This window comes from Mobula hypostoma, chromosome 11 (assembly GCF_963921235.1).
Source record: "Mobula hypostoma chromosome 11, sMobHyp1.1, whole genome shotgun sequence".
Classification (NCBI taxonomy): domain Eukaryota; kingdom Metazoa; phylum Chordata; class Chondrichthyes; order Myliobatiformes; family Myliobatidae; genus Mobula; species Mobula hypostoma.
In genome coordinates this window covers 46378075-46404667 of record NC_086107.1, presented here as the reverse complement: position 1 = coordinate 46404667, position 26593 = coordinate 46378075, and the positions used below count along the sequence as shown (strand labels likewise).

Below are 26593 nucleotides of genomic sequence, written 5' to 3'. Positions count from 1 at the left end.
TTCTTTATTGCTCACACAGTGGTACTTTGTTGCTTTTTAGAGTTTTCCCAATCTTCCAGTTTCCCACTATTCTTGGCGACTTTGTATGCATGAGCTTTTAGTTTGATGCCTTCTTTAAGTTCCTTAGTTATCCAAGGCTGGGTCTCCCCACCCTTACTGTCCTTGCTTTTAACTGGAATATACTTTTGTTGAGCACTGTGAAAAATATCTTTGGAAGTCTTCCTCAACTGTCTCATATGTAGCCCGTGTTCCCAGTCTACACTTGCCAAATCCTCCTTCATCCCATTGTAGTCTCCATTGTTTAGGCACAATACAGTGGTTTTAGATTGAATTATTGCACCCTCTATTTTTATGAGAAACTCAGTCATACTATGATCACTCTTTCCAAGAGGATCCCTATCTACAAGATCACTAATTCTATCTGCCTCATTGCACAGGACCAGATCTAAGATAGCATGTCCCCTTGTTGGTTCAGTAACATGCTGTTCAAGATGCATTCTATGAAGTCATCCTCAAGTCTGCCTCGACCAACTTGATTCACCCATTCTCTATGCAAGTTAAAGTCCCCCATGATAACTGGTGTTCCATTCTTACATGCCTCAGATATTTCTCTCTCTTTTGCCTGTGTACTGTGATGTTATTATTTGGTAGCCAATAGTCAACTCCCATCAGTAAACACGAGGAATTCTGCAGAAGCTGGAAATTCAAGCAACACACATCAAAGTTGCTGGTGAACGCAGCAGGCCAGGCAGCATCTCTAGGAAGAGGTACAGTCGACGTTTTGGGCTGAGACCCTTCGTCAGGACAAGAGTCTCGGCCCGAAATGTCGACTGTACCTGTTCCTAGAGATGCTGCCTGGCCTGCTGTGTTCACCAGCAATTCCCGCCAGTGATTTTTTTTCTTTTATTATTCCTAACCTCTAACCAGATGGATTCATCATTCTGCTCCTTATATCTTATATTGTCTCTCACTATCCCCTTGATCTCATCTTTAATTAAGAGCGCCACCCCACCTCCCTTACCTTCCTGCCTATCCTTCTGCATTACCTGATATCCTTGGATATTTAATTCCACATCCTCTCCACCCTGCAACCACGTCTCCGTAATGGCCACTGAATCTTACCTCTTTGCACTGATTTGAGCCACAAGTTCATTCACCTTGTTTAGAATGCTATGGCATTCAAATAAAGTGCACTTGTACTCATTGTCCTTTTAAAATCTGTAATCTTTTACTCTTTTGCTCTTGAGTTTTCTTCACTATACTCTTACTTTTTTTTATCTTTTGTTTTTTCTTTATCTTTGTAGAAACATAGAAAACCTACAGCACAATACAGGCCCTGCGGCCCAAAGCTGTGCCAAACATGTCCTCATCTTATAACTGCATAGGCTTACCCATAGCCCTCTATTTTTCTAAGCTCCATGTATCCATCCAGCAGTCTCTTAAAAGACCCTGTTTTTTCCGCCTTCACCACTGCCGCCGGCAGCCCATTCTATGCACTCACCACTCTGCGTAAAAAACTTACCCCTGACATCTGCTCTGTACCTACTTCCAAGCACCTTCAAATTATGCTCTCGTGCTAGCCATTTCAGCCCTGGGGAAAAAGCCTCTGACTATCCACACGATCAATGAACATAGAACATAGAACAGTACAGCACAGTACAGGCCCTTCTGCCCACAATGTTGTGCCGACCCGTAAACCCTGCCCCCCCATATCACCCCCGACCTTAAATTCCTCCATATACCTGTCTAGTAGTCTCTTAAATTTCACTAGTGTATCTGCCTCCATCACTGACTCAGGCAGTGCATTCCAAGCACCAACCACTCTCTGAGTAAAAAACATTCTTCTAATATCCCCCTTGAACTTCCCACCCCTTACCTTAAAGCCATGTCCTCTTGTATTGAGCAGTGGTGCCCTGGGGAAAAGGCGCTGGCTGTCCACTCTATCTATGCCTCTCATTATCTTGTACACCTCTATCAGGTCACCTCTCATCCTCTGTCGCTCCGAGAAAAGTCAGAGTTCACTCAACCTATTCTCATCAGGCATGCTCCCCAATCCAGGCAACATCCTTGTAAATCTCCTCTGCACCCTTTCTATGGTTTCCACGTCCTTCCTGTAGTGAGGCGACCAGAATTGAGCACAGTAATCCAATTGGGGTCGACACTTTTCTTTTTTACTTTATCCATACTTCACCAATCTGTTGAACCCACTCCCCTACTATTCAGTTTAAAACCCTATCCACAGCCCCAGTTATGCAATTCACTAGGATCTAGGTCCCATCACGGTTCAGGTGGAGCCCGTCCCATTGGTACAGCTCCCTCCTTCCCCAATACTGGTGCCAATTTCCCATGAATTCAAACCCACTTCTCCCACACCAATCCTTCAGCCATGCTTTCAACTCTCTAACCTTCTTGACCCTCTGCCAATTTGCATGTGGCTCATGTAATAATCCAGAGATTACAAGCTTTTTGGTTCTGCCTTTTAAATTTAGTCCCTAGCCGCTCAAGTTCACTCAGCAGAAGCTCTTTCCTCATTCTACCTGTGTCATTGATACCCACATGGACCATGACAACTGGATCTTTCCCCTCCCACCATAAACTCCTCTGCAGGTCAGATAAAATGTCCCGAATCCGGGCACCAGGTAGGCAACACAGCCTTCGGGATGCTCTATCCTTGTGACAGAAAACTCTGTCTGTTCCCCTGACTACACTATCCCCAATTACCACTCTTTTTTTCTTCTTTCCCCCCTCTTGAATGCTCCCTGAACTACGGTGCCACAGTTAGGTTGCTCATCCTTCCCACTGCCCCCACCGTCATCCGCACAGAGAGCAAACACCTCAGACCTGTTGGACAAGCTCAAGGGCTGAGGCTCCTCCAGCACTGTCTCTTGGATCTCACTACCCTCCTCACACTCAGTCATATCACAGGAATTAACACTCATCATACACCCATGTCCTCTAGTTTTAAACATCCTTACCCAGGAGAAGGACGGTCACTACCCACCTTATCTATGCCCCTCATAATTTTACAGACTTCCATGAGGTCACTTCTCAGCCTCCATCTCTCCAGGGAAAGCAGCCCATCGATATCCAGATTCTCCTGATAACCTCACCCCTCCAAATCCAGGCACAGTCCTGTGACTCTTTTCTGCGCCCTGTCCAGCTTAATCACATGCTTCCTGTAGTGTGGCGAACAGAACTGCACATTTCACCAATTTGTAAATTTTAATATGACATCCCATCCCCTGTACACAATGCTTCAGCTCTTGAAGACAAATGCCTTCTTTACAACTCTACGATCTACTTGTTTTACCAGTTTCAAGGCATCGTATGCTTGTACCCCAGAGTCTTGCTGTTCATTTATATTCCCCAGTGCCCTGTGCATGCCCTGGCCTGTGTTAACTTCCCAAATGCATCACTTCATGCTTACCTAAGTTCAATTAGCTATTCCTTTCTCACTTTCACAGTGGATCTACATCCTGTTGCAATCTGAGGCAATCTCCTGGACTGCCTGCTATAGCACTAATTTTGACATAATCTGCAAAGTTACTAATCGTACCACTGACATTCATGATCATCCATTATTAAATTATATGCAAAATGTTAATGGAACTTGCACTGAACACTGGCTACAGAACACCACTTCAGGTATCCAATGTGAAAAACAAACCTTCACCACCATCTTTGCCTTCTACCACCAAGCCAGTATTGTATACAATTTACTATCCATCACTGGATCCTATGTGTTCTGACCTCTGGATCAGCTTACCATGTGGGGCCGTATCAAAGGCCTTTCTAAGGTACATATAGAAGAGAGGCTCCCAACATGTTTTTATGTCATAGACCAATACCATTAAGCAATAGGTCCATGGACCCCAAGTTGGGAGCCCCTGATGTAGAAAGAAGACACTCAGCTGATCAAGCACCATCTGAGGAGGCAGAGGGCTGATTGACATTTAGGGTCATGACCCATCATCACGACAGAGAGTAGAGAGGGAAGGTAGCCAATATAAAGAGGTGGTGGTGTGACAGGGGTGGAATCTGATAGGTGGGACCAGGTGAGGTGGGGGCTGATGGGAGAAGAGAATGAGAGAGGCTGACGGATAATGGGTGGAAGCAGCTGAGGGGGAAAAGGGGGGACAAAGACAGGTGAGGGTGAGGAGAGGAAAAAGGCAGACAAAAAGGATGAAAGGTGATTAAAAATAACCAGAAATGGTGAAATGATGGGTAGGTGAAACTAGAAGCAGTTGGGATAAGAAGAAAGTGTGAGCCTCATTCTTCTCTGCCATTTTAGATTTTGTTATATTTAAATATATCCAAACAAGCTTCTATCCTTTATCTTGCATTTTTCCCAGATTTTATTCATACTTGAAAGCAAATGTCTCTGCAATCAAAGAAATTAATATGGTATAACCTTTAATGGATTATGGTGGCGATGCTGACTTCACATAATGTACAATGGTTTCAAATGATATGCATTATCAAGTCCTGGTAGGGAAGGTGAATAATCCAAAATCCCCTGGGTGTGGTGGTAACTGAGTTATGTAGATATCACAGGAATTAACTATTGGGAAGCAAATCTCATGAAGCTTTAAGCAATTCTCTGTGTGTTCCACCAGATCTATTACCTTCACTCTCTCCTGTATTTTGATTAACTAACTTCTCTTCTTCCTTTTCATGTTCACCATGCTTTGCTGGGGTGACATCTGAATTGGGTGTTGTATTCAAACAAAGGAAGTTCTCTCAGATGTAATATGTCAACACACCTCAGATGAAATGTGGCAAACCATTCTGAGCTGCTGGATGATGAGTCTTGAATTCCTGCAGAATCCTTGGCCATTTTGACAAAACAGTAGGGAAACATTAATTTGCCGGAAGACCTGCATCTCACTGTGGCACAAATTACCCACTCTTTACCTCAGTTGGATGTCCTTCACAGCACATTGGACATAAAACTTTCCACTGATCCAGCTTCTGATGCAAGCCAAATGTTTGGTAGACTTCAAAATGAACATTCCTGGGCTTCTGGCCAAAATGTGTCTCCGTCAACTTAGAGAATATAAAATTGAAACAATAATGCTGTAGTTGATAGCCACAGATCCTCTGAAGATGAAATCACGTGGCAGGAACAGACCTTGAATAAGCGGGTTCCAAATCAAAATTCCACAAATTATTGATTTTAAGGAATTGGGGAATAGTTCAAGTCTGATAATGGTGATGACATTAATTTGGCTTGTTCCCATCTACGATGCACAGAGCTGTACAGAAGAGACTCATGCCTCAATCCCAGTAGCAAAGTTGAACAATCTGCATTCCACTAGGTGAAAGGTGTACAGTATCTCCCAAGAATTTTCCAAGGGTTAAGCAGCCAATAGCTGCAGAAATTTTCCAGGGATTAAGAAAGATGGTGACACAGACTTTACATGTTTACATCCATGATGTACAATGCTCTCAAATAACATGTAAACTCAAGTGCTGGTAGGAAAGTTGAATGCTCAAACAACCCACTGGGTGTGCAAGTTACTGAATAGCATTGACAGCATTTAGATTAGATTAGATTCAACTTTATTGTCATTGTACCGAGTACAGATACAAAGCCAACGAAATGTATTTAGCATCTGACCAGAAATGCAAAGAATAGTGTTATTTACAAAATAACAGCGAATAAAGAAAGTGCTACAGAACACAAATAAAAAAGTACTGAGACAGTACAATACGGATGCAATACCGCTTAGCGCTGTGATGAGAGGTTACAGGAATTAACTAGAAGATAATCATGTGGAATCTACAGAAACTGCAATGCAAGCAAATTTCATGAAACTTCTTTTCTTCCCTTTCATGTTCTTTAGGCTTTGTTGGGGTGACATCTGAATTTGGCACTGTATTCAGAAAAGGGGATGTAAGGGATTTCACATCTCTCAGGTGTAAAATGACAACACAGCTTGAGACAAGATGTACCAGCACTTTCAGTGAAGCTTGATTACGAGTCATGAATTCTTGCAGACTCCGCCACCAATTTGACAACACAAAAGTCAATCATTAACTTGCCTGAAGATCTGCATCTCACTGTTGAACTAATTACCCAGACCTTTCTTTCATTTAGACACAGCACATCAAACATAAAACTTTCTACTGATCTAGTATCTGATTCGAGTCAAATGTTTGTTAGACTTCAGAATTAGCATTCCTATGCTGCTCACACAGTCGAAAATGTGTCTCTGCCAGCTCCGCAATGTGAATTGGAACAATAATGATTCGTAGCCACAGACTCACAAATGGAAAAGTCATGTGGCAACAGCTGAGCTTCAGGATTAGAATCAGGTTTAATATCACCAGCATTAGTCATGAAATATGTTGTATTTGCAATGCAATACATAATAATAGAAGAAGCCATTAATTACAGTAAGTACAGTATTTACGTATATATGAAGTAGTTAAATAAGTAGTGCAAAACTTGAAATAAAAAAAGCAGTGAGGTAGTTTTGATAGTTTCAATGTCCATCAGATGGCAGAGGGGAAGAAGCTGATCCTGAATATTTGAGTGTTTGCCTTCTCAATTCTGTACTCCTTCCTGATGGTGGCAATGAGAATAAGCCATGAACTGGGTGATACGGGCCCTTAATGGTGGATGCTGACTTTTTTGTGGTACTGCTCCTTGAAGATGTCATGGATACTATGGAGGCTAGTGCCCATGATGGAGCTAACCTAGTTTACAATTCTCTACAGTTCATTTCGATCCTGTGCAGTAGCCCACCACCCAAACCAGACAGTGATGCAGTGAGTTAGGATGCTCTCCATGGTACATGTGTAGAAATTTGCGAGCGTGGTTAGTGACATACCAAATCTCCTCAAACCCCTAATTAAATATAGTTGCAGTCGTGCCTTCTTTGTATCTGCATTGATATGTTGGGTCAGAGATCGATCTTCAGAGATATTGACACCCAGGAACTTGAATCTTCTCACTCTTTTCACTTCTGATCCCTCTATGAGGACTGGTGTGTGTTCCCTAGTTTTACCTTTTCTGAAGTCCACATCCAGCTTACTGACACTGAGTGCAAGGTTGTTCCTACAACAGCCCTCAACTAGCTGATGTATCTCACTCCTGTACACCCTTGGGTTACCATCTGAAATTCTGCCAACAATACTTGTATCATCATCAAATTTATAAAAGACATTTGTGCTGTGCCAAGCCACACAGTCAATGGCATAGAGAGAGAGTAGTGGGCTAAACATGCATCACCGAGATGCGCCGGTGTTGATTGTCAGCAAAGTGGAGATGTTGTTTCTGACCTGCACAGACTGTGGTCACTGTGTTAGGAAGTCATGAATCCAGTTGCAGAGGGAGGAACAGAGGCTCAAGTTCTGGAGCTTTTTCATCAGAACTATAGTAACAATTGTGTTAAACACAGAGCTGTAGTTAATAAACAGCATCTTGACACAAGTATTTGTATTCTCCAGCTGATCCAAGGCCACATAAAGAACCAATAAGGTTGCATCTACCATAGATCTATTGCAGCAATAGGCAAATTGCAGTGGGTCCAGGTCCCTCTGAGACAGCAATTGATTCCAGCCATAACCAACCACTCGAAGCACTTCATTTCCATAGCTGTGAGTGCCACTGGATAATAATTGTTGAGGTAGCTCATCCTGCTCTTCTTGGGCGTTGGTATACTTGTTTCCCTTTTGAAGCAGGTGGGAACTTCAGACTATAGCAATGAAAGATTGAAAATGTCTTTTAACACCTCTGCCAGTTGGCTAGCACAGGTTTTCAGAGCCCTATCAGATGCTCCTTTGGGGCCTGTCACCTTGCAAGGTTTCACCGTCTTGAAAGACAGCCTGCCGTCGGCCTCTGAGACAGATATCACTGGGTCACTGGGTGCTGCAGGGATCCTTGTAGCTGTAGATTTATTCTCCCTTTCAAAGCGAGCAGAAAAGGCATTGAGCTGATCTGGGAAAGAAACATCACAGCCATTCATGATGTTAGGTTTCTCTTTGTAGGCAGTAATGGCCTACAAAAGCCTGCCAGAGCTGATGTGCATCCATTTCCACCTTCAACCTCATTTGGAATTGTTCCTTTGCTGTTAAGATAGCCTCTGTAAGTAATTTCTGGTATTCTTGTACAGACTTGGGATGCCATTTTTGAATGGCACAGATCTCAGCAGATTAAAACTTCCTCATTCACTCATTACTCTTGATATGGGTATGTACAGCTCATAGGCACACATTCATCCACACAGATTTTAAAGAAGTCAGTGACAGTTTAGGCATGCTCATTCAGACTTAAAGATGTATCCCTGATTACAGTCCAGTCTACTGTGACAAAAGAACCAGTTATCAGAAGATTGATGCCAATAAGTGGACAAAGGGGGAACATGCAAGGTGCTAATAAGAGAGAGACGAGAGAGATTACCGAAAGGAGACACGGTTCCGAGTATTGTCAGAGACCGGTGGCTTTGAACCCTGAACTGTTTGAAGTTTGATGGACAGGCGATACCCCAGCAGGGGGATAAAAAGGGACAGGTTCGCTAAGGCAACAGATACACGACTCCACGAGGTAACGAGACCCTGGAAGCGGTGTGCCCCCACAAGTTGGTGCGGTTTTTGAGGTCTGGTCGCAGGACCAGCCATAGACGCACAGGGTAGAAAGGTACGGTCAGCACCCGAAAGCTAACTGCGAGGAATATCGAAGGTCTGTGTGGAATCCGTTTTGAATATTCATTCGCTTTCGCTCTCTCTCTTCTCCCCGCCCCAACGGCACAACAGCGATTACTGCGAACTGAACTGAACTCAATTGAACTGAACTTTGCGTCACTTGAAACTGATCATTTACCCCTAGACTGCGATAGAGCTTGATTGATCCTGTTATCCTAGTTCAGTGTACATGTGTGTTTTATCATTGCTAAACTGTTGCATTTATATCCTTTTGATTAGAGTACTGTGTTGCTTATTTCTTTAATAAAACTTTCTTAGTTCCAGTAATCCAGACTCCAACTAAGTGGTCAATTTCTGCTGGTTTGACAACCCAGTTACGGGGTACGTAACACTACCAATTCAAAGCAGTCCTGTAAGCGCTCCTGCACCTCCCTTGTCTATACCTTCTTGGTTCGCACTACTGGTGCTGCAGTCTTCAATTTCTGCATACACTCAGAGAGTAGAAGTACAGCCAGCTGATCAGACTTTCCAAATTGTGAACGTGGGGAGGCAAGTGATTTATTGGTAATAATTATTTAGAGATGTCTTCAAGGAGGCCAGGTTAAAATCCCCCAAAATGATAAGGAAGGCTTCAGGATTTGTTGTTTTATGCCTTGAATGTGCAGGTTACAAAACAAAATTCTACACAGTTTTGTATTTGAAGAATTGGGGAATAACTCTGGTCTGATAGTGGTGGTAACACCAATTTGTCTTGTTCCATCCACAGTTCCCAGAGATGGACAGAACAGACTGATGCCTCCAGTCCAGTAGCAAAGTTGAACATACCAGCAGTAGTACTGATGGTTCAATGTTACTATTGGAATAGAGTCATGACTGCTTTCAATTAGTCGGCTAGACCATCTTCAAGGAATCATCTTCAGATAATCTGGTGGAATATAGATTGTTCAACACTGCTATTGGAATAGAGGCATGAATGTTCCCAAATAACATGTAAACTCAGTGCTGGTGGGAGAGTTCAATATTTAAACAATCTTCTGGCTGTGCTGGTTACTGAATAATGGTGACACTATTCACAGAATTAACTACAAGATAATCATCTGTAATCTACAGAAACTGCAATGCAAGCAAAACTTCATGAAGTTTTCAACAGTTCTCTGTGTGTCCCAACAAACATATTATCTTCATTTTCTCCTGAACTCTGATTACTCGGCTGCTCTTCTTACATTTCAGGTTCATCAGGCTTTGCCTGGGTGACCTCTGAATCAAATAAAGGAAATGTGTTTATATTAATTCAGGCAATGTAAAAATGAAACAACAGAGATTCAAAGCCAGAATTTAACCACACGTAAAAACATAGCAACAACTGAACTTGAATGTTTTGGTTCTAAAGGAAAATTCCAGATACTTTTAAAATGGAGGAATTGTAGAATAATTCGAGTCCAGTTACATTAATTTGGCATGGTCCTGTCTATGAAATGTGAATCTGTAGAATAGAGACACGTGACTCAAGTCCTGTTGCAAATTTCATCAATCTACTTTGCCCCAGAGAAGCTGGCAGATGGAATGTATACAGTATCTTCAGTAATTTCCCAGACGTTAAGCAGGCAATGTCTGCAGGAATTTTTAAGGGATTAGTGAAAAGTGAATCTCACTTTGTTTGCAACAGAAGCCTTGCAATTGTAAAAAAAATTCCCGCAGCTTTTTCAAGATTTTCCTTACTTTAATTCCTTAGCTCATTTGCATGTGCATTTGGTTCAATTTCTTCTTCTATTCCATTCAAAACTGTCATCAATATGAGGATATTTTCTTTGAGGAATTTAGGGAAATATTCCCAGTGTGTGATGGTAAGTGAATTATGCTGATTACATGCACTGGAATTAAGAGATGACAATCACATGCAATTTACAGAAACTGGAAGATAACCGCTAATTTGTATCGATGACAACATTGACAGAGGCATGACATTTCTAACACTTTCTAAACAGCTGTTTGTCTGTTGTGATTTCATGCATTTCTGTTGTATTGCAGAGTATAGTCAGAGAATAAAGAGTGCTGCCCCAGTAGCAAGCGCTATGAATATATGATCAAGGCAGGATGAGGATTATTTACGTGATTGCTTTTAATCAGTGGACTGGACCGTATTCAAGGAATCATCTTCAGATAATCTGGTGGAATGTAGATTATTCAACTTTGCTATGGAATGGAGTTCTGAATTTCCAGGGATTTTCCAGGCATTAAGCAGGCAATATCTTCAGAAAATTGCTTGGAATAAAGAATTTGCAGGCCACAGTAGAGGAACAACAATTAATTGTCGCTTCAACTACTTCAGGTATTATGCAATTGCAAGAAAAAGAAGCAGACAAAATACTGTAAATCCGTGCATTTTTTCTGCCTTCTTTTCATAAAATTTGTGCCTTAACTTATCTCCAGCTTTGGCTGGTTTTATTACTGTGCTTTGTGCATTCGGATCTGAAATCAAAGAAAGGATATGTGAGGAACCTGGGATATAGTGACCATGGATTGTGATGGTGAGACAGATTTTGCATGTTTACATCCATGGTGTGCAAAGCTCTCAAATAACATGTAAACTCAGTGCTGGTAGGAAAGTTGAATATTTATACAATCTGATGGGTGTGCTGGTTACTGAATAATGGTGACACTATTCACAGAATTAACTTCAAGATAATCATCTGTAATCTACAGAAACTGCAATGCAAGCAAAAATCATGACATTTTCAACAATTCTCTGTGTGTCCCAACAAACATATTACCTTTATTTTCTTCTGAATCCTGATTAGGCGGCTCCTGCTGCTCTCCTTTATCTTCATCAGGCTTTGGCTGGGCATCCTCTGAATCGAAATAAAGGAAATGTGTCTCCATCGACTCAAGCAATGTAAAAGTGAAAGAACAGTGATTCATAGCCAGAATTTTACCACATGTAAAAACATGTAGCAACAACTGAATTTGAATGTGTCGGTTCCAAAGCAAAATTCCAGATACTTTAAAAATGTAGGAATTGTGGACTAATTCTAGTCCAGTAACACTAATTTGGCATGGTCATGTCTATGAAATGCAGGACTGTAGAAAAGAGACACGTGCCTCAATTCCTGTTGCAAATTTCAGCAATCTACTTTACCCCAGAGAGGTTGGGAGATGGAATGTATACAGTATCTTCGGTAGTTTCCCAGACATTAAGCAGGCAATGTCTGCAGAAATTTTGAAGGGATTAATGAAAAGCGAATCTCACTTTGTTTGCAACAGAAGCCTTGCAATTCTAAACAATATTCCAGCACTTTTTTCCGGATTTTCCTTACTTTCTTCCCTTAACTTATTTGCATTTTCATTTGGTTCTATTTCATCTTCTGTTCCATTCAAAACTGTCATCAAAATAAGGATATTTTCTTTGAGGAATTTAGGGAAATATTCCCTTGTGTGTGATGGTATGTAAATTATGCTGACTACATTCACAGGAATTAAGAGATGACAATCACATGCAATTTACAGAAGCTGGAAGAAAACAGCTAATTTGTATCGATGACAACATTGACAGAGGCTTGACATTTCCAACACTTTCTAAACAGCTGTTTGCCTGTTGTGAATTCATGCATTTCTGTTGTATTGCAGAGTATAGTCAGAGACTAAAGAGTGCTGCCCCAGTAGAAAGGGCCATGAATATATGATAAAGGCAGGATGAGGATTATTTACATGACTGCTTTTAATTAGTGAACTAGACTGTCTTCAAGGAATCATCTTCAGATAATCTGGTGCAATGTAGATTATTCAACTTTGCTATGGAATGGAGTTCTGAATTTTCCAGGCGTTAAGCAGGCAATATATTCAGAAAATTGCTTGGGATAAAGAATTTGCAGGCCATAGTACAGGAACAACAATTAATTGTCGCATCAATTACTTTAGGTATTATGCAATTGCAAGAAAAAGAAACAGACATAATACTGTAAATGTGTGCATTTTTTTCTGCTTTCTTTTCACAAAATTTGTGCCTTCACTTATCTCCAGCTTTGGCTGGTTTTATTACTGTGCTTTGTGCATTCGGATCTGAAATCTAAGAAAGGATATGTGAGGAACCGGTGATATAGTGAACATGGATTGCTATGATGAGACAGATTTTGCATGTTTACATCCATGGTGTGCAATGCTCTCAAATAATATGTAAACTCAGTGCTGGTAGGAATGGTGAATATTTATACAATCTGATGGTTGTGCTGGTTACTGAATAATGGTGACACTATTCACAGAATTAACTTCAAGATAATCATCTGTAATCTACAGAAACTGCAATGCAAGCAAAAATCATGACATTTTCAACAATTCTCTGTGTGTCCCAACAAACATATTACCTTTATTTTCTTCTGAATCCTGATTAGGCGGCTCCTCCTGTTCTCTTTTATCTTCATCAGGCTTTGGCTGGGCATCCACTGAATCAAAATAAAGGAAATGTGTCTCCATCAACTGAAGCAATAGCCACAACTGAATTTGAATGTGTCGGTTCCAAAGCAAAATACTAGATACTTTACAAATGTAGGAATTGTGGACTAATTCTAGTCCAGTTACACTAATTTGGCATGGTCATGTCTATGAAATGCAGGACTGTATAAATGAGAAGCGTGCCTCAATTCCTGTTGCCAATTTCAGCAATCTACTTTACCCCAGAGAGGTTGGCAGATGGAATTTATACAGTATCTTCAGTAATTTCCCAGACATTAAGCAGGCAATGTCTGCAGAAATTTTGAAGGGATTAATGAAAAGTGAATCTCACTTTGTTTGCGACAGAAGCCTTGCAATTCTAAACAATATTCCGGCACATTTTTCTGGATTTTCCTTACTTTCATCCCTTAACTTATTTGCAAGTCCATTTGGTTCAATTTCTTCTTCTGTTCCAATTCAAAACTATCATCAATATAAGGATATTTTCTTTGAGGAATTTAGGGAAATATTCCCAGTGTGTGATGGTAAGTGAATTATGCTGATAACATTCACAGGAGTTGAGAGATGGCAATCACATGCAATTTACAGAAGCTGGAAGAAAACCGCTAATTTGTATCATAGAAACATAGAAACATAGAAAATATGTGCAGGAGTAGGCCATTCGGCCCTTCGAGCCTGCACCGCCATTTATTATGATCATGGCTGATCATCCAACTCAGAACCCCGCCCCAGCCTTCACTCCATACCCACTGACCCCCGTAGCCACTGAACTGAACTTCAAATGGAACACAGTTTACTACTCCCGTCCTCGATTGTAAACCAATTAAAGAAAACAAGAAGTGAATTTTATGTTCACAGTGACAAAATTGGCAAGCTGCTGGCTAATCAATTGAAATCTAATTATGTTAAATCTCAAATCAATCAGATTTATAACCAAAATGATTGATTGATACTGGATCATGTGGGGATTAATCAAACCTTTTGTGATTTTTATTCTTCTTTATATCAATCAGAGTCTCCTCGAGATTCTAAATATATGAATGATTTTTTAGATAATTTAGACTTCCCTCAGATTTCACAGGATATGTCTTCTATATTAGATACTTCCATTACTATGGATGAGATTAAGAATGTTATTCTTTCTATGAATTTGGGGAAAGCTCCTGGCCCGGATGGGTTTACCATTGAATTTTATAAATGTTTTGCTTCTTTATTGATCCCTTGGCTCTGTAGGGTTTTTGAGGCTTCTCTGAAACTTGGTAAACTTCCTGAATCTTTTAATAGAGCGTCAATTTCTTTAATACTAAAGAAGGATAAAGACCCTGCTCAATGTGCATCTTATAGACCAATATCTCTATTAAATGTTGATTCTAAAGTTTTTTCTAAGTTATTAGCAAATAGACTAGAAAAAGTACTTCCTTCTATTATTTCGGAAGACCAAACAGGTTTTATTAAAGGTCGTTACTCTTTTTATAATATTCGTACATTGTTAAATATCGTTTATACTCCCTCACAAAATGTTCCTGAGTGTGTTATTTCTTTAGACGCCGAGAAAGCTTTTGATAGAGTAGAATGGCCTTATTTATTTAAGGTGCTTGAAATGTTTAATTTTAGCTTGAAATTTATATCCTGGATTAAACTGTTATATCATTCCCCTGTAGCCTCGGTCCGTACTAACTCTTTAAACTCACCTTTTTTTCCTCTTTTTCGAGGTACTCGACAAGGCTGTCCTCTTAGTCCCCTATTATTTGATATTGCATTAGAACCTCTTGCAATTGCCATTCGAGAATCTTCAAATATTACTGGGATAACTCGGGGATTAAAGTCCCATAAATTATCACTCTATGCTGATGATTTACTTTTACATATTTCTAATCCTGAGAAATCCATTCCTGCTGTTTTAGAGTTATTAGCACAATTTGGTTTTTTTTCAGGTTATAAATTAAATCTTAGTAAGAGTGAACTTTTTCCTATTAATAAACATCTTCCCTTATATTATAAATTTCCATTTAAATTGATTGATAACTATTTTTCTTATCTTGGGATTAAAATTACTTGTAAATATAAAGATTTATTTAAGATTAACTTTTTACCATTAATAGACCATATTACTCAACTTTCATCTAAATGGTTTCCTTTATATTTAACTTTGATTGGTCGTATTAATAGAAACATAGAAACATAGAAAATAGGTGCAGGAGTAGGCCATTCAGCCCTTCGAGCCTGCACCGCCATTTATTATGATCATGGCTGATCATCCAACTCAGAACCCAGCCTTCCCTCCATACCCCCTGACCCCTGTAGCCACAAGGGCCATATCTAACTTCCTTTTAAATATAGCTAATGAACTGGCCTCAACAGTTTGCTGTGGCAGAGAATTCCACAGATTCACCACTCTCTGTGTGAAGAAGTTTTTCCTAACCTCGGTCCTAAAAGGCTTCCCCTCTATCCTCAAACTGTGACCCCTCGTTCTAGACCTCCCCAACATCGGGAACAATCTTCCCGCATCTAGCCTGTCCAATCCCTTTAGGATCTTATACGTTTCAATCAGATCCCCCCTCAATCTTCTAAATTCCAACGAGTACAAGCCCAGTTCATCCAGTCTTTCTTCATATGAAAGACCTGCCATCCCAGGAATCAATCTGGTGAACCTTCTTTGTACTCCCTCTATGGCAAAGATGTCTTTCCTCAGATTAGGGGACCAAAACTGCACACAATACTCCAGGTGTGGTCTCACCAAGGCCTTGTACAACTGCAGTAGTACCTCCCTGCTCCTGTACTCGAATCCTCTCGCTATAAATGCCAGCATACCGTTCGCCTTTTTCACCGCCTGCTGTACCTGCATGCCCACTTTCAGTGACTGGTGTATAATGACACCCAGGTCTCGTTGCACCTCCCCTTTTCCTAATCGGCCACCATTCAGATAATAATCTGTTTTCCTATTTTTGCCACCAAAGTGGATAACTTCACATTTATCCACATTAAATTGCATCTGCCATGAGTTTGCCCACTCACCCAACCTATCCAAGTCACCCTGCATCCTCTTAGCATCCTCCTCACTGCTAACACTGCCACCCAGCTTCGTGTCATCCGCAAACTTGGAGATGCTGCATTTAATTCCCTCATCCAAGTCATTAATATATATTGTAAACAACTGGGGTCCCAGCACTGAGCCTTGCGGTACCCCACTAGTCACCGCCTGCCATTCTGAAAAGGTCCCGTTTATTCCCACTCTTTGCTTCCTGTCTGCTAACCAATTCTCCACCCACACCAATACCTTACCCCCAATACCGTGTGCTTTAAGTTTGCACACTAATCTCCTGTGTGGGACCTTGTCAAAAGCCTTTTGAAAATCCAAATATACCACATCCACTGGTTCTCCCCTATCCACTCTACTAGTTACATCCTCAAAAAATTCTATGAGATTCGTCAGACATGATTTTCCTTTCACAAATCCATGCTGACTTTGTCCGATCATTTCACCGCTTTCCAAATGTGCTGTTATCACATCCTTGATAACTGACTCCAGCAGTTTCCCCACCACCGACGTTAGGCTAACCGGCCTATAATTCCCCGGTTTCTCTCTCCCTCCTTTTTTAAAAAGTGGGGTTACATTAGCCACCCTCCAATCCTCAGGAACTAGTCCAGAATCTAACGAGTTTTGAAAAATTATCACTAATGCATCCACTATTTCTTGGGCCACTTCCTTGAGCACTCTGGGATGCAGACCATCTGGCCCTGGGGATTTATCTGCCTTCAATCCCTTCAATTTACCTAACACCACTTCCCTACTAACATGTATTTCGCTCAGTTCCTCCATCTCACTGGACCCTCTGTCCCTTACTATTTCTGGAAGATTATTTATGTCCTCCTTAGTGAAGACAGAACCAAAGTAATTATTCAATTGGTCTTCCATGTCCTTGCTCCCCATAATCAATTCACCTGTTTCTGTTTGCAGGGGACCTACATTTGTCTTTATCAGTCTTTTCCTTTTTACATATCTATAAAAGCTTTTACAGTCCGTTTTTATGTTCTCTGCCAGTTTTCTCTCATAATCTTTTTTCCCCTTCCTAATTAAGCCCTTTGTCCTCCTCTGCTGAACTCTGAATTTCTCCCAGTCCTCAGGTGAGCCACTTTCTCTGGCTAATTTGTATGCTACTTCTTTGGAATTGATACTATCCCTAATTTCTCTTGTCAGCCACGGGTGCACTACCTTCCTTGATTTATTCTTTTGCCAAACTGGGATGAACAATTGTTGTAGTTCATCCATGCAACCTTTAAATGCCTGCCATTGCATATCCACCGTCAATCCTTGAAGTGTCATTTGCCAGTCTATCTTAGCTAATTCACGTCTCATACCTTCAAAGTTACCCCTCTTTAAGTTCAGAACCTTTGTTTCTGAATTAACTACGTCACTCTCCATGTTAATGAAGATTTCCACCATATTATGGTCACTCTTACCCAAGGGGCCTCTCACGACAAGATCGCTAATTAACCCTTCCTCATTGCTCAAAACCCAGTCCAGAATAGCCTGCTCTCTAGTCGGTTCCTCGACATGTTGGTTCAAAAAACCATCCCGCATACATTCCAAGAAATCCTCTTCCTCAGCACCTTTACCAATTTGGTTCACCCAGTCTACATGTAGATTGAAGTCACCCATTATAACTGCTGTTCCTTTATTGCACACATTTCTAATTTCCTGTTTAATACCATCTCCGACCTCACTACTACTGTTAGGTGGCCTGTACACAACTCCCACCAGCGTCTTCTGCCCCTTAGTGTTACGCAGCTCTACCCATATCGATTCCACATCTTCCCGGCTTATGTCCTTCCTTTAATGCAGTTAAGATGTTTTTTTTGCCAAAATTTTTATATGTGTTTCAGGCATTACCAATTTTTGTTCCAAAATCTTTCTTTGATAAAGTTGACTCTAAAATTTCTTCATTTATTTGGCAGAATAAAAATCCGAGATTGGGTAAAATACATTTACAGAAAGCTAAGAGAGATGGAGGTTTAGCATTACCTAACTTTAGATTCTATTATTGGGCAATTAATATTCGACATATGAAATTTTGGTTACTTGACCAGGATATACTATCTATTCCTAAATGGGTAGCATTGGAACTACAATCTGTTCAGGGCTATACACTTGGCTCTATTTTAGGTTCCTCTCTCCCTTTTGATTCGAAACGCCTTAAGCAGGTGTCTAACCCGATAGTTAAATATGCTTTGCGTATTTGGTTTCAATTCAGAAAATTTTTGATCTTAATCAATTCGGGTTAGCGATTCCTATTTTAGGTAACATATTTTTTCCTCCCTCTTTTACGGATCGCGCTTTTCAAATTTGGAAGACTAAGGGTATTTTACAGTTTTTGGATTTATTTTTAGATTGTTCCCTTATGTCTTTTGAACAATTATCTAATAAATATAACTTGACGAAGGGTCTCGGCCTGAAACGTCGACTGCGCCTCTTCCTATAGATGCTGCTTGGCCTGCTGCGTTCACCAGCAACTTTGATGTATGTTGCTTGAATTTCCAGCATCTGCAGAATTCCTGTTGTTAACTTATCAAGAATACATTTTTTTAGATATTTACAAGTTAGAAATTTCCTAAGTACTATACTTTCTTCCTTTCCAATGCTTCCTCCTACATATATTTTAGATTCGATAATTAACCTTAATCCACGTCAGAAAGGTGCATCGGCTATGATTTATAATATTATTATGAAACTTAGGAAAGCTCCATTCGATAAGATTACGGTAGATTGGGAACAGGAATTGGGGCTTACCATTTCTGTGGATGATTGGGGGCAGATTTTACAATTAGTTAATACTTCCTCTATTTGTGCTAAACATTCCCTAATTCAATTTAAAGTTGTTCATAGAGCACATATGTCCAAAAATAAGTTAGCGCGTTTTTACTTGCATATTAATCCTTTTTGTGATAGATGTTCGGGGCAGATAGCCTCTTTAACTCATATGTTTTGGTCTTGCCCTACTTTGGAAACTTTTTGGAGAGACATTTTTAATATTATTTCTAAGGTATTAAATATAGATATCTCTCCTCACCCTATTACTGCTATCTTTGGACTACCTAAAATTTCTAGTAATCTTTCCCCTTCAGCCCGTAGAATGATTGCATTTCTTACTTTAATGGCGAAAAGATGTATTTTACAACATTGGAAAGAGCTTAATGCTCCAACTACCTTTTTTTGGTTTTCTCAGACGATATTATGTTTGAATCTGGAGAAAATTAGAAGTAACCTTTATGATTCTTCATTTAAATTTGAACAGATTTGGGGATCTTTTATTCGATATTTTCATTTAATGTAATATATACCCTTCTTGTTTTTTTTCACTGTTTTTAATGGAGGTCGGGATTGAGGACGTGATTTTAAGTTTAACTCTGTTTGGTTTCAAGTTAGCCCATTGCTTTGCTTTGCTTTTAGTTAGTTGCACGGTGGGTTTTTTTTGGGGGGGGGGGTTTCTTTTTTTCTATTGATATATATATAAAATTTAGTATACTATTATGTTATCTTGGTTTTTTATGTTTAAATTACATTGTTTGTAGTATTTTTTGGTATTGATACCTTCTGTAATTTTATTATATTTTAACACTGTATTAATGTTTATATGGCTTACCTTTTTGTATACTTATTCAATAAAAAGATTTAAAAAGAAAGAGAGATGGCAATCACATGCAATTTACAGAAGCTGGAAGAAAACCACTAATTTGTATCATAGAAACATAGAAACATAGAAAATAGGTGCAGGAGTAGGCCATTCAGCCCTTCGAGCCTGCACCGCCATTTATTATGATCAAGGCTGATCATCCAACTCAGAACCCCGCCCCAGCCTTCCCTCCATACCCACTGACCCCCGTAGCCACAAGGGCCATATCTAACTCCCTCTTAAATATAGCCAATGAACTGGCCTCAACAGTTTCCTGTGGCAGAGAATTCCACAGATTCACCACTCTCTGTGTGAAGAAGTTTTTCCTAATCTCGGTCCTAAAAGGCTTCCCCTCTATCCTCAAACTGTGACCCCTCGTTCTGGACTTCCCCAACATCGGGAGCAATCTTCCTGCATCTAGCCTGTCCAATCCCTTTAGGATCTTATACGTTTCAATCAGATCCCCCCTCAATCTTCTAAATTTCAACGAGTACAAGCCCAATTTATTCAGTCTTTCTTCATATGAAAGTCCTGCCATCCCAGGAATCAATCTGGTGAACGTTCGTTGTACTCCCTCTATGGCAAAGCTGTCTTTCCTCAGATTAGGGGACCAAAACTGCACACAATACTCCAGGTGTGGTCTCCACCCAGGCCTTGTACAACTGCAGTAGTACCTCCCTGCTCCTGCACTCGAATCCTCTCGCTATAAATGCCAGCATACCATTCGCCTTTTTCACCGCCTGCTGTACCTGCCTGCCCACTTTCAATGACTGGTGTATAATGACACCCAGGTCTCGTTGCACCTCCCCTTTTCCTAATCGGCTACCATTCAGATAATAATCTGTTTTCCTATTTTTGCCACCAAAGTGGATAACTTCACATTTATCCACATTAAATTGCATCTGCCATGAATTTGCCCACTCACCCAACCTATCCAAGTCACCCTGCATCCTTGTATCGATGACAACATTGACAGAGGCATCACATTTCTAACACTTTCTAAACAGCTGTTTGTCTGTTGTGATTTCATGCATTTCTGTTGTATTGCAGAGTATAGTCAGAGAATAAAGAGTGCTGCCCCAGTACCAAGTGCCATGAATACATGATCAAGGCAGGATGAGGATTATTTACATGACAGCTTTTAATCAGTGGACTGAACCGTATTCAAGGAATCATCTTCAGATAATCTGGTGCAATGTAGATTATTCAACTTTGCTATGGAATGGAGTTCTGAATTTTCCAGGCATTAAGCAGGCAATATCTTCAGAAAATTGCTTGGAATAAAGAATTTGCAGGCCACAGTACAGGAACAACAATTAATTGTCGCTTCAACTACTTTAGGTATTATGCAATTGCAAGAAAAAGAAACAGACAAACTACTGTAAATGTGTGCATTTTTTCTGCTTTCTTTTCATAAAATTTGTGCCTTAACTTATCTCCAGCTTTGGCTGGTTTTATTACTGTGCTTTGTGCATTCGGATCTGAAATAAAAGAAAGGATATGTGAGGAACCTGGGATATAGTGAACATGGATTGCTATGATGAGACAGATTTTGCATGTTTACATTCATGGTGTGCAAAGCTCTCAAATAATATGTAAACTCAGTGCTGGTGGGAATGTTGAATATTTATACAATCTGATGGGTGTGCTGGTTACTGAATAATGGTGACAGTATTCACAGAATTAACTTCAAGATGATCGTCTGTAATCTACAGAAACTGCAATGCAAGCAAAAATCATGAATTTTTCAACAATTCTCTGTGTGTCCCAACAAACATATTACCTCTATTTTCTTCTGAATCCTGATTAGGCGGCTGCTGCTGCTCTCCTTTATCTTCATCAGGCTTTGGCTGGGCATCCACTGAATCGAAATAAAGGAAATGTGTCTCCATCAACTCAAGCAATGTAGAATTGAAAGAACAGTGATTCATAGCCAGAATGTTACCACACGTAAAAACGTGTAGCCACAACTGAATTTGAATGTGTCGGTTCCAACGCAAAATACCAGATACTTTACAAATGTAGGAATTGTGGACTAATTCTAGTCCAGTTACACTAATTTGGCATGGTCATGTCTATGAAATGCAGGACTGTATAAATGAGAAGCGTGCCTCAATTCCTGTTGCCAATTTCAGCAATCTACTTTACCCCAGAGAGGTTGGCAGATGGAATTGATACAGTATCTTCAGTAATTTCCCAGATATTAAACAGGAAATATTTGCAGAAATTTTGAAGAGATTAATGAAAAGTGAATCTCACTTTGTTTGCAACAGAAGCCTTGCAATTCTAAACAATATTCTGGCACTATTTTCCAGATTTTCCTTACTTTCATCCCTTAACTCATCTGCATGTCCATTCGGTTCTATTTCTTCTTCTGTTCCAATTCAAAACTATCATCAATAAAAGGATATTTTCTTTGAGGAATTTAGGGAAATATTCCAAGTGTGTGATGGCAAGTGAATTATGCTGATAAGATTCAGAGGAGTTAAGAGATGACAATCACATGCAATTTACAGAAGCTGGAAGAAAACCGCTAATTTGTATCGATGACAACATTGAAAGAGGCATTACATTTCTAACACTTTCTAAACAGCTGTTTATCTGTTGTGATTTCATGCATTTCTGTTGTATTGCAGAGTATAGTCAGAGAATAAACAATGCTGCCCCAGTAGCTAGTGCCATGATTATATGATGATGGCAGGATGAGGATTATTTACATGACTGCTTTTAATCAGTGGACTGGACCGTATTCAAGGAATCATCTTCAGATAATCTGGTGCAATGTAGATTATTCAACTTTGCTATGGAATGGAGTTCTGAATTTTCCAGGCGTTAAGCAGGCAATATCTTCAGAAAATTGCTTGGAATAAAGAATTTGCAGGCCACAGTACAGGAACAACAATTAATTGTCACTTCAACTACTTTAGGTATTATGCAACTGCAAGAAAAAGAAACAGACATAATACTGTAAATGTGTGCATTTTTTCTGCTTTCTTTTCATAAAATTTGTGCCTTCACTTATCTCCAGCTTTGGCTGGTTTTATTACTGTGCTTTGTGCATTCGGATCTGAAATCAAAGAAAGGATATGTGAGGAACCTGTGATATAGTGAACATGGATTGTGCTGGTGAGACAGATTTTGCATGTTTACATCCATGGTGTGCAATGCTCTCAAATAATTTGTAAACTCAGTGCTGGTAGGAAAGTTGAATATTTATACAATCTGATGGGTGTGCTGGTTACTGAATAATGGTGACACTATTCACAGAATTAACTTCAAGATAATCATCTGTAATCTACAGAAACTGCAATGCAAGCAAAAATCATGACATTTTCAACAATTCTCTGTGTGTCCCAACAAACATATTACCTTTATTTTCTTCTGAATCCTGATTAGGCGGCTCCTGCTGCTCTCCTTTATCTTCATCAGGCTTTGGCTGGGCATCCTCTGAATCGAAATAAAGGAAATGTGTCTCCATCAACTCAAGCAATGTAAAAGTGAAAGAACAGTGATTCATAGCCAGAATTTTACCACACGTAAAAACGTGTAGCCACAACTGAATTTGAATGTGTCGGTTCCAACGCAAAATACCAGATACTTTACAAATGTAGGAATTGTGGACTAATTCTAGTCCAGTTACACTCATTGGCATGGTCATATCTATGAAATGCAGGACTGTATAAATGAGAAGCGTGCCTCAATTCCTGTTGCCAATTTCAGCAATCTACTTTACCCCAGAGAGGTTGGCAGATGGAATTTATACAGTATCTTCAGTAATTTCCCAGATATTAAACAGGAAATGTTTGCAGAAATTTTGAAGAGATTAATGAAAAGTGAATCTCACTTTGTTTGCAACAGAAGCCTTGCAATTCTAAACAATATTCTGGCACTATTTTCCAGATTTTCCTTACTTTCATCCCTTAACTCATCTGCATGTCCATTCGGTTCTATTTCTTCTTCTGTTCCAATTCAAAACTATCATCAATAAAAGGATATTTTCTTTGAGGAATTTAGGGAAATATTCCAAGTGTGTGATGGCAAGTGAATTATGCTGATAAGATTCAGAGGAGTTAAGAGATGACAATCACATGCAATTTACAGAAGCTGGAAGAAAACGGCTAATTTGTATCGATGACTACATTGAGAAAGGCATGACATTTCTAACACTTTCTAAACAGCTGTTTGTCTGTTGTGATTTCATGCATTTCTGTTGTATTGCAGAGTATAGTCAGAGAATAAAGAGTGCTGCCCCAGTAGCAAGCGCTATGAATATATGATCAAGGCAGGATGAGGATTATTTACATGACTGCTTTTAATCAGTGGACTGGACCATATTCAAGGAATCATCTTTAGATAATCTGGAGCAATGTAGATTATTCAACTTTGCTACGGAATGGAGTTCTGAATTCTCCAGGCTTTAAGCAGGCAATATCTTCAGATAATTGCTTGGAATAAAGAATTTGCAGGCCACAGTAGAGGAACAAGAATTAATTGTCGCTTCAATTACATTAGGTATTATGCAATTGCAAGAAAAAGAAGCAGACAAAATACTGTAAATGTGTGCAATTTTTCTGCTTTCTTTTCATATAATCTGTGTCTTAACTTATCTCCAGCTTTGGCTGGTTTTATTACTGTGCTTTGTGCATTCGGATCTGAAATCATGTTGTTTTCAACAATTCTCTGTGTGTTCAAACAAACATACTACCTTCACTATCTCCGGAATTCTGAGTAGTCGGCTTGTCTTTTTCCCTCTGGGGTTCATCAGACTTTGTTGGGAGGACCTCTGAATTCAAACAAAGGAAATGTGTCGCTATCAACTCAGGCAGTGTCAGAGTGATACAACAGTGATTTGTAGCCAGAGTTTTACCAAACATAAAATCATGTCGCAAGAAGTGAACTCGGATGTTGAAATTCCAAACCAAAATTCCATACTCTTCTGAAATAGAGAAATTGTGAATAATTCGAGTCTGATTACACAAATTTGGCGTGGTGCTATCTATGAAAGGTAGGTCTGTACAAAACAATCTTCTGGGTGTGCTGGTTACTGAATAATGGTGACACTATTCACAGAATTAACTAGAAGATAATCGTGTGTAATCTACAGAAACTGCAATGCAAGCAAAAACTCATGTTGTTTTCAACAATTCTCTGGGTATCCCAGCAAACATATTACCTTCATTTTCTGCTGAATTCTGATTAGTCAGCTTCTCTTCTTCCCTTTCATGTTCATCAGGATTTGCCTGGGTTTCCTCTGAATCGAAATAAAGGAAATGTGTCTCTATCAACTCAGGCAATGTAAATGTGAAACAACAGTGATTCATAGCCAGAATTTTACCAAACGTAAAAACATGTAGCAACAACTAAACTTGAATATGTCGGTTCCAAAGCAAAATTCCACATACTTTTAAAATAGAGGAATTGTGGAATAATTCCAGTCTGATTACACTAATTTGGCCTAGTCCGATCTATGAAATGATAAGTCTGTAGAAAAGAGACAGGTGTCTCAAGTCCTGTTGCAAAGTTCAACAATCTACCTTGCCCCAGAGAGTTTGGCAGATGGAATATAAACAGTATCTACAGGAATTTTAGGGGATTAATGAAAAGTGAATCTCACTTTGTTTACAACAGAAGCCTAGCAATTGCAAAAACAATATTCCTGCAGTTTTTTCTGGATTTTCATTACTTTCATCCCTGATCTTATTTGCATGCCAATTTGGTTCTATTTTGTCATCTGTTCCATTCAAAACTGTCATCAAAAAAAGGATATTTCATTTGAGGAATTCAGGGAAATGTACACTGATGGTAAGTGATTTATGCTGATAACATTCACAAGTATTAAGGGATGACAATCACGTGCAATTTACAGAACCCGGAAGAAAACTACTAATTTGTATCGATGACAACAATGACAGAGGCATGATATTTCTAACACTTTCTAACTAGCTGTTCGTATTTCCGCAGGGATCGCTCCCTACGCGACTCCCTTGTCCATTCGTCCCCGCCATCCCTCCCCACTGATCTCCCTCCTGGCACTTATCCTTGTAAGCGGAACAAGTGCTACACATGCCCTTACACTTCCTCCCTTGCCACCATTCAGGGCCCCAGACAGTCCTTCCAGGTGAGGCAACACTTCACCTGTGAGTTGGCTGGGGTGATATACTGCGTCCGGTGCTCCCGATGTGGCCTTCTATATATTGGCGAGACCCGATACAACTGGGAGACCGCTTTGCTGAACACCTACGCTCTGTCCGCCAGAGACAGCAGGATCTCCCAGTGGCCACACATTTTAATTCTACATCCCATTCCCATTCTGACATGTCTATCCACGGCCTCCTCTACTGTAAAGATGAAGCCATACTCAGGTTGAAGGAACAACACCTTATATTCCGTCTGGGTAGCCTCCAACCTGATGGCATGAACATCGACTTCTCTAACTTCCGCTAATGCCCCACCTCCTCCTCGTACTCCATCCGTTATTTATTTTTATACACACATTCTTTCTCTCACTCTCCTTTTTCTCCCTCTGTCCCTCTGACTATACTCCATGCCCATCCTCTGGTCCCCCACCCCCATCTTTCTCCTCCTGTCCCATGATCCCCTTTCCCAATCACCTGTCCAGCTCTTGGCTCCATTCCTCCCCTTCCTGTCTTCTCCTATCATTTTGGATCTCCCCCTCCCCCTCCCACTTTCAAATCTCTTACTAACTCTTCCTTCAGTTAGTCCTGACGAAGGGTCTCGGCCTGAAACGTCGACTGTACCTCTTCCTAGAGATGCTGCCTGGCCTGCTGCGTTCACCAGCAACTTTGATGTGTGTTGCTTGAATTTCC

General features: G+C 40.1%; 1 protein-coding gene across 11 annotated transcripts in view; it reads right to left on the bottom strand.

The window, feature by feature from the left end:
• LOC134353698 (protein IWS1 homolog) overlaps positions 1 to 26593 on the bottom strand; it is a 69784-nt gene that overhangs the window by 10729 nt on the left and 32462 nt on the right. For 3 of the 11 annotated variants that reach the window (XM_063061972.1, XM_063061961.1, XM_063061962.1), the window contains 7 exons: positions 24940 to 25017; positions 24472 to 24549; positions 23136 to 23213; positions 21550 to 21627; positions 13008 to 13085; positions 11421 to 11498; positions 869 to 9906 (listed from right to left, as the gene is read on the bottom strand). In XM_063061972.1, the coding sequence (XP_062918042.1) occupies positions 9869 to 9906; positions 11421 to 11498; positions 13008 to 13085; positions 21550 to 21627; positions 23136 to 23213; positions 24472 to 24549; positions 24940 to 25017 (506 nt within the window). In that variant the 3' untranslated portion in view covers positions 869 to 9868. Of the gene's footprint in view, positions 1 to 868; positions 9907 to 11420; positions 11499 to 13007; positions 13086 to 21549; positions 21628 to 23135; positions 23214 to 24471; positions 24550 to 24939; positions 25018 to 26593 lie in introns of those variants that run through there. The other 8 variants (XM_063061963.1, XM_063061965.1, XM_063061964.1 and 5 more) reach the window with 8 other exon arrangements.